The following is a 13,038-nucleotide window of genomic DNA, read 5'->3' as shown; positions in this document are numbered from 1 at the left end:
AACAATATTCATCAATTCAATAATTAATAAAATTCCAAATAAGCATGTGAATTTATTCCCGCAACACACTTTTTCCTTCCACTAAACTTTCCATCAGAACATGTAAAATAAAAATGTTTGTTTGTTCGGTATGAATCAAAGCAGCGAAAAGCAGAAAGGCGGCAGGTAGAGTCAGAGAGGGTCTTCCATATTTGATGCATCCAGTCAAAGGTAATTAGGCTCTGCTGTGTGTGAGGCAGATTATCTGTGTCAGTGGCCATTTGCTCACAACTGGCGCCAGAGGCAGAGAGCATCATGGGTAAACGAGAAGACACCGGCTGGCGTTTCTCCACTCGCAGACACAAGCAGCCAAAACAAAGCAGCCGATCCGCGGCTGTCGGACGACAAACCAAGAGACGAAGGAAGTTAGCCGACCTGTTAGCCTGGAGTTTGAGTACGGAGGCGAGAGGCTGTCATGTGACGCCATGAACTGCGATCCGTCGGCGTAACTCTGCAGAAAGAACAGGAAGTTAGCTGATCGGGACATTAGCTGAACAGGAAGTTAGCTGAACAGAAAGTTAGCTGAACAGAAAGTTAGCTGAATGGGAGTATTTAGCTCCAAGCTAATAATTTTATTAAACTACATGTTTAGTTTATGTACAAACAAAATATTTTGTTAGCAACATAAATATTTAGTTTGAACTAACTAATTAATAAGCCAACTAATCACCTAGCTTCAAACTAAGTGTTTAGGTTTTAACTAAATATTTAGTTTGTTAGCTCTGAACTTGCTCCAAACTAGTTAGTTAGCCAGCTAAATAATTAGCTTCAAACTTAATATTTTGCTCCAAGCTAACCATTCATTAGAAAACTAAATGTTAGCAAGATCAATATTTAACTATTTGTTAGCTAACTGATTACCTAGTTACCAAACTAAATATATAGTTAGTTAAATATTTAATTAAATATTTAGCTAAATAATTAGCTTCAAACTAATTATTAAGTTTGTAGCCATATTTACTACATATAACTACATATGTAGTTTCAAACTATGACATTTATAAATGTATAACATGGTCAAAATATAACACTGAAAAATGGATCCCTAATTTTTCTGTTATGAAATAAACCAAAAATATTCCTGTTAATTTTTGACAGTGTAACTTTACAAACACACCCGATCATTTCTACATGAAAACAGTTGTTTTGTTATTAAAACCAAATCAAATGCTTCTGATTAAAAGTATTTCTGATTGATAATAAAACTGGAAGAAAAGCAACAAAACAAACCTTAGAGGAGCGACTTCCACTCGCCCATGAAGCTGCATTTGTTCTTTCCTCCATACCTGGACGGAAACAAGAAAAACGTTAGCTCAAAATACAGTTCAGTACAGGAAATTATTTAATTCTTACTGAATACAGAAACCATCGGGTCTGGGAAGCTGCAACTGGAACTGATCTCTGGAAAACCAGAAACTTGATGGTCCAGATGTTCCCATCCATCCAGGCTCAGTATATCTGATATTATTCATTTATCATATCTGCAAACCCTCCTATTATTCCCGGCTGCATGTGTTCAGTAACCATGGAAACGCCATGGACGCTCCCGTTTCCCCACAGACTCCAGTTTTTACGTCCAGATGTTTTATTAAACATCTGAACCTGCAGCAGAATCGACTCTCTAACATCAACCCAAACGTCTCCAGTCCGGCTGCAGAAACGTTTTCACAAAACAAAACAGAAGTTTGACAAGTTTTGAAGACATCAGGAAAGAACGAGCAGCAATTATAAAAAGCATCGCTGGGTAATAAAAAGTGAGGATTGGGGGATGGATGAGAGGAAAATGAGAGAGAAGTCCAAGTTGGAGTTAAAGGATGGGAGGAGGAGGAGAGAAGGAGGCGTCCATGTGTCCTGCACCTGATAAGGCGTCCAATTGAGGGCTATAAATTACACTAGAGACCCACAAACAGGGAGGCACAGTCCGAAAACCACACACACACACACACACACACACACACTCTGCAGGTTATCTATCATCAGTTAATGAACTTAGACTGACAGACAGCCCCATGTCTCTCACAATGATCCTATTAAGATCTGCCTGACACAAAACAGACTCCTATTAATACAGTTAGCCCATGTGTGCATGTGTGGGGATCAGAGTGGACAAAAACACCAGTGTCCAAAAACTACCACTCACACACCCAGCCTGTTGTCTGAAAATCTGCATGAATCATACATTCATGTCATAAAGTAGCTTAAATTAAAGTCATGTTTTTCTATGGCGATGTTATGGAAAAATATCAACTTATAGATAAAATATTCAGTTCTAAAATAAATCAGTTCTTCTTATATTCAACAAGTCAGTTCTACACCCTGAGCTGTTTGTGTCACAAAGGTAACATCCTGTATGGAGAACTGAAGCTGCCAAAATTAGGGAATATTTACATAAACTAATCAGTTATCAGCGGTGAGCGAAGCTAACTAAAAGGTTACCTGCTAATCCTACAGCAAAAATAATAAAAAAGTTCTGCTAATTCTAAAGCAATAGACCAATATAGTATTTAGCAGAAGCTAATGCTAGAACCCTAATCAAAAACAGCTGTGCTGGGGCGTGCTGTGGTGGCGCAGGGGGTTAGCACGCCCCAAGTTTGGAGGTTCGCGGGTTCGACTCCCGGTCCCGACGATCTTTGCTGTATGTCTTCCCCCTCTCCTCACACTCCTTCCTGTCTGCCTACTGTAGAAAAAAATACGAGCCACTAGCGCCGCAAAAACTCTTCGGAGAAAAAAATGGAAAAAAAAACAAAAAACAGCTGTGCTACATTTAAGCGCTATAAAAACATGGTATTTACTGGACGCTAATGCTAAACCGCTAATCATAAACATTAGTTCCTCCATTGCTAAAGTGCTACAAAAACATGATATTCAGTGGAGGCTAATGCTAAGCTGCTTATCATTAGCAACGGAAATGCTAAATTGTTATGCTAACATAATATTTGACGAAAGCTAATGCTAAAGTGCTAATCATAAACAGTTCTGCTAAACAACACAGTATTTAGTGGAAGCTAATATAAACCGCTAATCATTAACATTATTTCTACTAAGACCAACATGTTTACCATAATCTAAAGCGCTAAATTCAACCATGTTGATACACATATGTTCTATACCATTAGATTTATTTTTTTATTTTGTTCCTACATGTTTGTTTTAAATAAAGTTATTAGGGAAGGAGAGGAAACAGTAAACAGCCTCCACCACTTCACAATAAGAGCATGAATATAAATGGTTACCTACTTGAAGAATTACAAAAACCAAAACTTCAACAGACTGTGAACTTTGTCTAACTGAAAGTTTACACAAAACCCAAGAAAATTAGAGTTTTGCAATTTATTCAAACAAACTGAGTTAAGGGAAGTTACATTTTCATTCCTCCGTACTTTTATAGACATATTTTCTTTAGTAACAGCCCGAAAAAAGTGATGATCACACTAAACCGTATAAAAAAAAGAAAGTGTAAATTCAAACTGATGTTTGAATATTTGTAAAAACAGTTTTAGACGTTAAAACCTCAAATGAACCTGAATTCTTGTAGGTCATTAATGAAACAAACTTGTTTTACTGATTTCTGTTTTATTATTTGACATATTTTTCTGGACTCATGAATCCACGATGCGTCCGTTTGACCCACTAACCCAGAGAATCAAACTTTCCAACCTGCCGGGTCCAAACGGTGTCAGTGGGTTGGAAAGCCGCAGCCGGGGAACGCGTGATGTAAACATGGTGACGTTTGTAATAAAAGGTTTCTGACAGACAGAAATGAGGCCAGCGGTGACGATGTGGGCCACCAACGCTGCACCTGTTTGGAGCTCCGTAGGAACAATTAAACTGACACATGTCAGTTTGTTTAATTTAATCCTGAAACCTCTGAGATCATCACATCACCTCGACACAAACCAAAGAAACAAAACCCATCAGACTTCAAAAACAGAGAAATTAAACTACAGCAAAAGCTAAATATTTTGTTTAACTAAATAATTAGTATATTTAGCTTAGTAATAGACTAGGAGCTAATAGGGAATCAACTAAATATTTACTTTATTCCCTAAATATTTATCATCTTAATTAAATATTTAAAACAAAACTGCCAATGTAAGTAAGACAAAACTCATCTTTGGTTTCTGACATAGATTTGGATGATTTTTCTCAGTAAACCTTTTAATCTATAAACAGTATTATGGTTTTATTTGTGTCGTTTTTGGCAAATATTTAAACTGGTTTGATATTCTGAAACACTGAAGTGAGACACAAAATAAAACATGTCCCGAATGTCGTGCATGAGGCTCAAAAGCTCAAACTGCAGGAACTTTAAGGGGTTAATATTTTAGAGCAGAAAAATAAATAAAGAAACAGAGAAATGAGAAGAGAAGCTGATGGACGTTAAACCAGACGGAGAAACAAACATTTAATTCAGTCGTCTTATTTAAGGCGGAGGAGGAAAAGCTTCTTGTACCTTTACTGAACTACAATCATGTTTAATCCAGAACACACACACACACACGCCCACCCCACACACACATGCCCATACACACACACACATGCTGAAATAAGACAGTAAGAATTAAGAATCAGATTACATCTCTATTAAAGCTGCTTAAAATGTCTAAAACCTACAATCCCTCAGTGTGAGTGGCTGAGCAAGCAGGAAGTGATGTCATCATCCAGTACAGGAAGTCCACCTCCTTTAGTTTTATTTCCTCTTTTCTCTCTTCATTTATCTTCCTTTTTGCTTATTCTTCACTTAAATTACTGCTAATTTGTTGCTAAAAGAAAAAAAATAAAAATAAAAATCAAAAATAGATTTAAAAATAAAATTTTAACTAGTTCCACACTAAAACTATTTTTAGTTTGGAGCTAAATATTTTATTTACAAACAAAATATTAAGCCCCAAAATAAATAAAGCATTTAGCTTCAAACTAACTAGCTATCAAACTAAAAACATAGATATTTAATGTATAAACTAAAAGTTCATTTAGAAAACTAAATGTTTAACCAGGTTCAATATTTAGTTTAACTATTCACAGCATTTTTAAACTAACATTGAATGAATAACATTGTGAAAATATGACTTTGAAAAACGAACCCCCATGTTTTTCTGTTATGACAGTCTAAACAACCCAAATTATTGCTGTTAATTTTTACAATTTCACAAACCGCGCCCCACAGATTATGGGCACTAATCCTCTTCCGTACAAATTGTATCGCTCTGCTAAAGTCGCTTTTTTTAGTGTTGCTTGTGTCTTCGCCTCCAAACATTTTCTCTAAGAGACAAACTGTGATTTCAGCCAAACGGACCAGAACCACGCCCAGATTCCCGAGCCGCGCCTCTAACAGCTGGAGGAACGAAAATAGAGCGCCTCGAATGTTTTCCTCCCCCAGCCCTCCGTATCCAGCAGGACGACACCGAAAACGGAAATCCGATTTCCAGCCTTGAGGTGGAGCTCGACGGTTTCATTCATGTTTCTGTGCTGAAACACCTCACCCGGCGTTTCCTGTCATTAAGCAGCAGAGCCGTTCTATAATTAGAACATCTGGACTCTAATAGGTTTCTGCGGCGGCATCCACAGCAAACCGCCGCGCTGCATGGCACACAGACACTAAAACCGAGCACGCTTCATGTTTCAGGCCCTTTCTCTCTGCCGTTTTGTTCATAGAGGAACATTAAAGCGGGAAAACAAACAACAGCTTGGAGAGCTAATGGCAAGCTGAATGAAGAGGGAGAATAGTTTGTGTAGACAGAGAGAGAGGGAAAACATTAGCAAGTTCAAACATGGCTTTCTTGAATGCGCCGTTTTTAAAAGCCTACAGATGCCTTTCCAAAAAGAGAGATTAATATTGATAATAAGAAGGCCGATCCTTTTTGTTTCGTGTTTTTTCGTCTTCGTCGCTGTGATGGAGGAAGAATAAGCGGAGCGGCAATTCCTTTGACAACCCCCCCCACGCCGGCCCATGTGAAGCCCAGCCAACTGTGGCTTAGATCTCTGCACACCATCACAACCAGGAGAACAAAAGCAAAAAAACACCGGCGGAAAAAAGGAAACCAAAACAAAGATCTGGGAGCAAACTGGTCACAAGCTAGAAAGTTAGCTCAACTTTTCTGAAGCGCAAACTGGGATGGAGGCTAAATTAATGACTCAAAAATGGAAATAAATCAGATTTTTGAGGCATGAAAACTGCTTCAGAAAAACTTCATACATCCACCACTAAGCTAGTCTGTCAATATAACCTAAAATGAGTCAAATTTCTTTAACTTTTCCATAAACCTAGCTTACCACTACAGCGCTAGTAGGGCTAGCTCAGGCTAATAGCCTCTAACTTGTTTTTTGCCCAAATATTTCAACAAACATGGGTAGTTTGTAAATATTTAAGTACTTTTTGGGATTATTTACTTTTTAAGCAATCTAAGTGCTTAAGGCAGAACTAGCTTAGCATAGCTCAAACAGGTTCAGTCATATTATTAAGCTGAACGATCCAAAACTCTGAAGTTGAATTCATAAATAAAAACATCTCAATACAGTTTTCATATGACATAAGTGTTTTGAGATTGTTTTTGCTGCTAGCAGAAACTATGAAGTCAGTAAAGCTAGCTGAGACTTAAAGCGCTACTATTTATTTTTTGTTGTTGTGCCAAATATTAACATAAAGCTTTGTGATGGATAATAACAGTGAACTGCAACTATCCCAACATCCATCCAAAAATGTGTCATATTTTCTGTAATTTTACCAGATATTCTATGGCCTTCATAAACCTAGCTAAGATGTGACATTAGAGCTAGCTAACCTGGGCTAATAGTTTATGAGTGAAATATCTGAATAAATATGGACATTTTGTAAATGTTACAATAAATGTGGGTAGTTTATAAATATTAACTATGAACCACTTTTTAATTTTTTTTCTTGCAAACTGTGTTTAGAACAGAACTAGATATGAAGTAGTTTAGCGTAGCCTAGCTAAACAACAGGTGCAGCTATTTCATAAACCAAATAAAAAATGAAATAAAAAATAAAAACTAAAGCTGAAAGATAAACATTTAAGATTTATAAATGAAAACACGTCAACACAGCTTCATCTTCTCATTTCATTATGTTAGCTTTTTTTTAGCAGCAAAAAACAACAAAAATCTGAAGTTACTGAAGCTACATGGGACTTCAAGCTCTAATAGTTTGTTATGCCAACGAATATTAACATACAAGGCTTTGTGATTAATAATTACAACAAGCTGCAAAAACTAATTACTTTGTATTAGTTCAACAATCCATCAATTTGTTCATCTATCCATCCAAAAATGTGTCAGTTTCTGTAATATCACCGGATTTATGGCACTCAGACTCAAAGCTATAATGTTAGCAGGAATACCTCGGGCTAAATGCCTCTGACTACCGTTTAAATGTCAAATATTAAAATAAATATGGACAGTTCATAAATATGCTTTTTTTATTGGTTGCTTGTAAATATTTATATAACTATGGAATGATTTTGACCGTTTTTTAGCAAATTGTTTAGAACAAAACTAGGTTACGTTAGCTCCGCTTAGCCTAGGCTAACTGAGCAACAGGTTCCGCCATTTCATTAACCTTCAAACAATTTTAAAACTCTAAAACTGAATACTTCACATCTTAGATTCATAAATAAACACATATCAATACATCTTCATCTTAGTATTTAATCTATATGTTATTGTTTTATGCTAAAACAAAGCTAACTCTGAATTCAGTAAAGCTAGCTAGCTAGCCGGACTTACAGTTCTAGAAGTTTCCTCTGAGCGCCGCTGCGGCCTTAAGGTGAGTCAAGATCCCCGGGACTTTAAAGGTAAACTGAAATACCTGCCTGTCCGGATCGCTGCAGCCGCTCTAATCCATCCAATAACTGCTCAGTTAGAGAAAATTTGCTCACAGTGAAGCAACAACACTTATTTTAATCTGAAGTCGATAAATTACCCAAAAACTGTACTCAAGTAAAAGTAAAAAGTTGTCACGCAAAAAAATACTCAAGTAAGAAAGTACGTAATTTTTAAAAAGGCGAATGAATTACTGAGCAACTAATCAAAACATCATAAATTACATCATCAGATGGAAAATTTTGGGTTTTATGAATCAAAGTAAAAATAATTCGTGTAAATAACAATTGCAGGCAAAAGAAAAATAATTCCAGATCAGTCTTTCAAAATAAACTTTAACCAGAATTGCAGATGTGTATCTGGTGAATTTGTGGTTAAAACATATTTGTTCCTTCAATCGAGTTACTCACAGTGGGTAAAGGAGCAATTTTACTCAAATAAGAGTAGTACTTACTAAAGTAAAAGTAAAAAGTACAGCGTAGTAACTAGTTCCAGTATGGAGAATTAAAATATAGATATTATCTAGAAGCATTTTGACCTGAGAAGTTTCAGAAATCAGCATTAAAAATCAAACTTCCTTCAATTTGATGTTGGCATCCAAATCTTTCAGAAACATCCGTCTCTCATCTGCTTGATTCCTTATTTCCATTAAGTGTCACCTGGATTTCCCAGACTTAATGAACAGAACCGGAGCCCAGCAGAAAGGCAGACAGGTTGGCGCACAATGAAGCAGTGAGACGCTGTGATATTGAAACAGACAAGGTTTGTTTTGGATGAGTTTTTGTCAGACCGAGTCTCTGGGTAGATCCGTGTTTGACAATTCAATTAAGCCTCCTTCCTCTCAGCGGAGGTTTTTGTGTTTGGCTTTGTAAAACTCTATCATATAGACACCTGCCAGCTTACAGCTCACGCAATCACAGATATGAGTGAGTTTAATCACACAGGAAGAGGGGAGCGGAGAGCTTTCTGAAAGCTGGAGAAAGTCCAGTGGGCTGGATGAGGAGGAGCCGCGCGGTTTCTCAACAAGTGGAAAGATGGCCGACAGTAAATCAGGAAACAGCGGTGCTGTGTTAAACATGCTCAGAGAATTGTGCCGGGACATCTGTGTTTAATTAGCAGAGAAAATAAAAAACAGCTTTCGCTTTTTCTCCATTTTCCCCTTTTTAAATCAACAGTAGCGAAGTAGTTATTCCTGCACCAGAAAGCCGCTCCGGAGCCACAAAAGCAGGTGGATAATTCAGGTTTCTTGGCTCGCGTTTTGGAAAGCCGCCTGCGGAGGAGAAACGCTTAAACTTTCAGATGTTGAGGAATATTTCTTTCAAATTTGCCCTGCTGGAAGAATACTGTGGAAAATTGAAGCTTAATTCAAGTAAATAAAGATGCAGTATGTGCGTTAGCCTACCCTAGCTTAGCCTAACAACAACTTTACCTTCAAAAATTAAAAATATAAAATACTTTATTCTAGCATTTACAGATTATCATTTTGTATCAAATGAGTCACAGTTTCCATAATTTTACCTGATATTAGCTTAGCGCTTTAAAGTTTGTACAGCTATCTCAGGCTAACCCTTGTTTAGGTGGCAAATATTTCAATAAATATGGTCAGTTTATAAAATGAAAACAGGTACTTTATAAATATTTTAACAACTATGAGCTATTTTGGGCCTTTTAAATTTTTTTTTAACAAACTAGATATGGAGTAGCATAGCTTAGCATAACCTAGCTCATCAACTGGTTCAGCCATCTAATTAAAGTGAAAAAAATCCCATAAAAATCTAATTAAAGTCTTAGATTCATAAATAAAAACATGTCAAATATTTCACCTTGTCATGATTTTTGTTGTTGCCGTTGCTCACAAAACAAAACAAATTATTTACATTTTTTAGCCTAGCTTAGCTTGACCAAAGAGTTTTGGAAATTTCAAAACTACAATAATAATGAGATTTATTTAACAAGTTTCATTAGAAATCCACTTTCAGTTCTCCACTCTGATGCTGATATGAAGAAACGAAACTATTTTAGCATATTGAAACAAGCTAGGCTAGCTATGGCTAAATGCCTTCAAACATGTGTTAGCTAAGTAAAAATACTGGTTTGCACTTGAGTTCTTCTGTAGTATGTTTTTGTCCTTGCATACAATAAATATGTGATATTTACTTAATGTATAAATAAAATGAATAACATAGCAGCATTAGCTCCACAGAGCGCGCTACACACTGAACCAGGTGAGTTTCTCATTCAAGTTCAAACCTTCAAATGAAGCTAACGGCTAACTCTGCTCTAAATGAGAGGCTTGGAGAAAACAAAAATCCACTGTTTGTTGTTTCAGCCGTTTAGACCCAAAGAAACTCCAGCGTTGATCTGCTAGCCTCTCAGCAGAGCTGAAGTGCAGACATGAACCTCCAGGCAGGGGGTTTACCCACACAGACATGCGTCGCTGCACACCTTGCAGCGAGCTGCAGTCAACCGTGTTGCATCATTCACGCTCTCTGTGGAGATTACTGGAAACTTGCGCTCAAGTCTGCAGTCTTTACCTCCCACTTTGAGCTATCGTATGTAATGCTAACAGCCAAACACGCATCAATTACTCCAGGTTAACTCTGGTAGAAATACCAAACATTTCAGTTTTTAAAGATCCATATTCAGCCTTCATGTTTGTTGCTGTTATATACATATAAAAACGGAGGCTAGCCTCTATTGATTAGGACAAATCTACCAATAATCACCTTATTATAGCTGCATTTCTTGACGTTTTAGTTTAGACGCCTTCATAAATCAAAATGATGTAAACTGTGATTTTCTGATTTTGTTTTTAATAAATTCCCAAATTTAAACTGTAGCATTTAGCTTAAAAAGGTCACAGCTGCAGTTTCCACCCAACATTACACCTTTATCTGACTTTATTACCACTAGAAACAACCTTTCCCTCCTTTTTCCTCTTCTTTCCTTTCTTCTTCTCACCCTCCTGCCTCCTCCCTTCATCTCTCCCTCCCTCTCTACTTCCTTTCTTCTTCCCTTTTATCTCGCGCCTCTCCTCGCTCTTTCATGGCGTCCTGTCGTCAAGTGTAAACATGGCTGAGCGCCAAGCCGGAGGGGTTCGAGTCCTATCAGCTCTTCCTCTGCTCGTGTCCTCCAGTCACGCTCTTCCCGCTGATTCCTGTGAGGAAGCGACCAGGTTTTCCTACAGAATCAGAACTCGGCTGCTGGGAAATGTGACAAACATCTTTATGAACCAAACTGGGGAAATGAGGAGCAAGGGAAATTTACAGACATAAAACGGCAATTTTGAGTTTTGAAAAGAAAATCTTAGGAATCAAAATCAGCAACAAGCTGCAGGAAATGTTTCTAACAATAATCAAAAGTCGTGGATAAATGTTGGCTAAAGTTCAGTCAGTTAGTAAGATAAATATCAGTAGCGAGCACCGCCAAAATGCTAGCTGCGCTAACCCTACAGCGCTGCTCATACACATTAGTTCTGCTAATGCTAAAGTGCTACACCAACATGGTGTTTACTGAAAGCTAATGCTAAAGCACTTATCAATATTATTACTAGTGGGAGCTAATGCTAAAGCACTGCACCAACACAATATTTAGCAGAAATTAATGCTAACGTGCTATAATAACAGAAGGCTTAGCAGAAGCTAATTCTATTGCACTGTACCAACATGGTGCTTAGCAGAAGTTAATACTAAAGAGCTACACAACATTATTATTAGAGTAAGCTAATGCTAAAGCTCTTAACCACCAACACAATATTTAGCTAACATTAATGCTAAGCCACTATAATAACACAGTTCTTAGCAAAAGCTAATGCTAATTCAGTATACCAACATTATTCCTAGCGATAGAGCGCTAAACCAACATGGTGTTTGGCAGAAGTTATGGCTAAAGTTCCATATTAGCGGAAAACAATCAAAAACTGCAGAGTTTCACTTTCTGGGGGTTTTTCTCTGTCAGAAACGTCAACATTTGTTGATTATAATTGATTTGCAACATCCAAAGGGTGAATAAATGTTTAAGTATTACAATAATCGTCTCATATGTTTTATAGTTCAGGTAACAGTTCTTGAAGTAAAAACATTAAATCTGTGTTATGTTTTTAATCTGAAGCTTTATGACCAGTAGATGAGAGAAACTTGATTCCTTTGCGACAGTCACATCTAAATTTATGCGTCCTGCGTCTCTGCGGTCGGAACGGCGTATAAATAAAAGCTGCAGACTCACAGGCCGACCAGCTGCACCTGCACAGGAAAAGCCCTGCACATCTCTTATGAGCGAGTCGGCTTGCAGCGCTGCTGGGGAAGTGAAAATGGGGCTCAGGTGAATTGTGCCGGCGCCGGTCCAAAGTGCTAATAATAGCTGACCACTGAAACCATTTACTGGGAAAATCAGTGGCACTCACAGAGCCGACGAAACGACCTCAAACCTCCAGCCTGACAGCGGCTGATTTTAAACGTTTTCTCCGACTTAGTTCACCAAAAATACCAGCTGAGTCAGAATATCCAGCATCAGAGTTTATTTAGTTCATATTCAGGTGAACTCAAATTTTAAATTTAATACTCAAAAGGTTTTTTAAACATCACTAATGGTTTAAAATCACTTTCTGACATTATTAAATGGCAAAAGCTGCAGATATGTTCAGTTTTCTAAACCAGCATAATTTTTAATTTCTTACAAGTGAATCAAATGTTAAAGTTTCCAACAAGAAAAGTAATTTTTATTTATGATTTTAAAAGAATCTAATAATTAATTTCCATTTTATGATGGCGTGTTAGGGCCACTAAGAAAATAAAATTCTGAGAATAAAATCAAAATAAATTAAGAATAAAGTCGTAGTTTTAGTAAAATTAAAACTTTATTTTTGTATTCCTTCGACTATTTTGTACGAGTTTATTCTCGTAAAATTCTCCTAATTAATGTCTTTATTTTATGTTTTATTTTTCTTAGCCACCCATACAGAGCTCAATATTAATTTAAAATGACTAAAATATAAGTAGAGATGCTAACATGCTAATATTTAGCAGAATAGCATGCTAATCATTAAAATACGTATTGGACCAAAAACAGGGAATAATATTACTATATAGTCATACTGAATACATTATAATATTATTGAAAGGTTAATTTATTTCAGGAATTTAATAAAACATAATGTATAAT

The 13,038-nt window shown here is 36.8% G+C and overlaps 1 protein-coding gene across 6 annotated transcripts in view; it reads right to left on the bottom strand.

Moving 5' to 3' along the window:
- Positions 1-13,038, bottom strand: part of tcf4 (transcription factor 4) — a 176,419-nt gene that overhangs the window by 135,184 nt on the left and 28,197 nt on the right. For all 6 annotated transcript variants that reach the window (XM_032570801.1, XM_032570804.1, XM_032570803.1 and 3 more), the window contains 2 exons: positions 1,270-1,325; positions 415-490 (listed from right to left, as the gene is read on the bottom strand). In XM_032570801.1, the coding sequence (XP_032426692.1) occupies positions 415-490; positions 1,270-1,325 (132 nt within the window). The remainder of the gene's footprint in view (positions 1-414; positions 491-1,269; positions 1,326-13,038) is intronic.

This window comes from Xiphophorus hellerii, chromosome 8 (genome assembly GCF_003331165.1).
Source record: "Xiphophorus hellerii strain 12219 chromosome 8, Xiphophorus_hellerii-4.1, whole genome shotgun sequence".
Lineage (NCBI taxonomy): Eukaryota > Metazoa > Chordata > Actinopteri > Cyprinodontiformes > Poeciliidae > Xiphophorus > Xiphophorus hellerii.
This window is presented reverse-complemented; position numbering and strand designations above follow the sequence as displayed.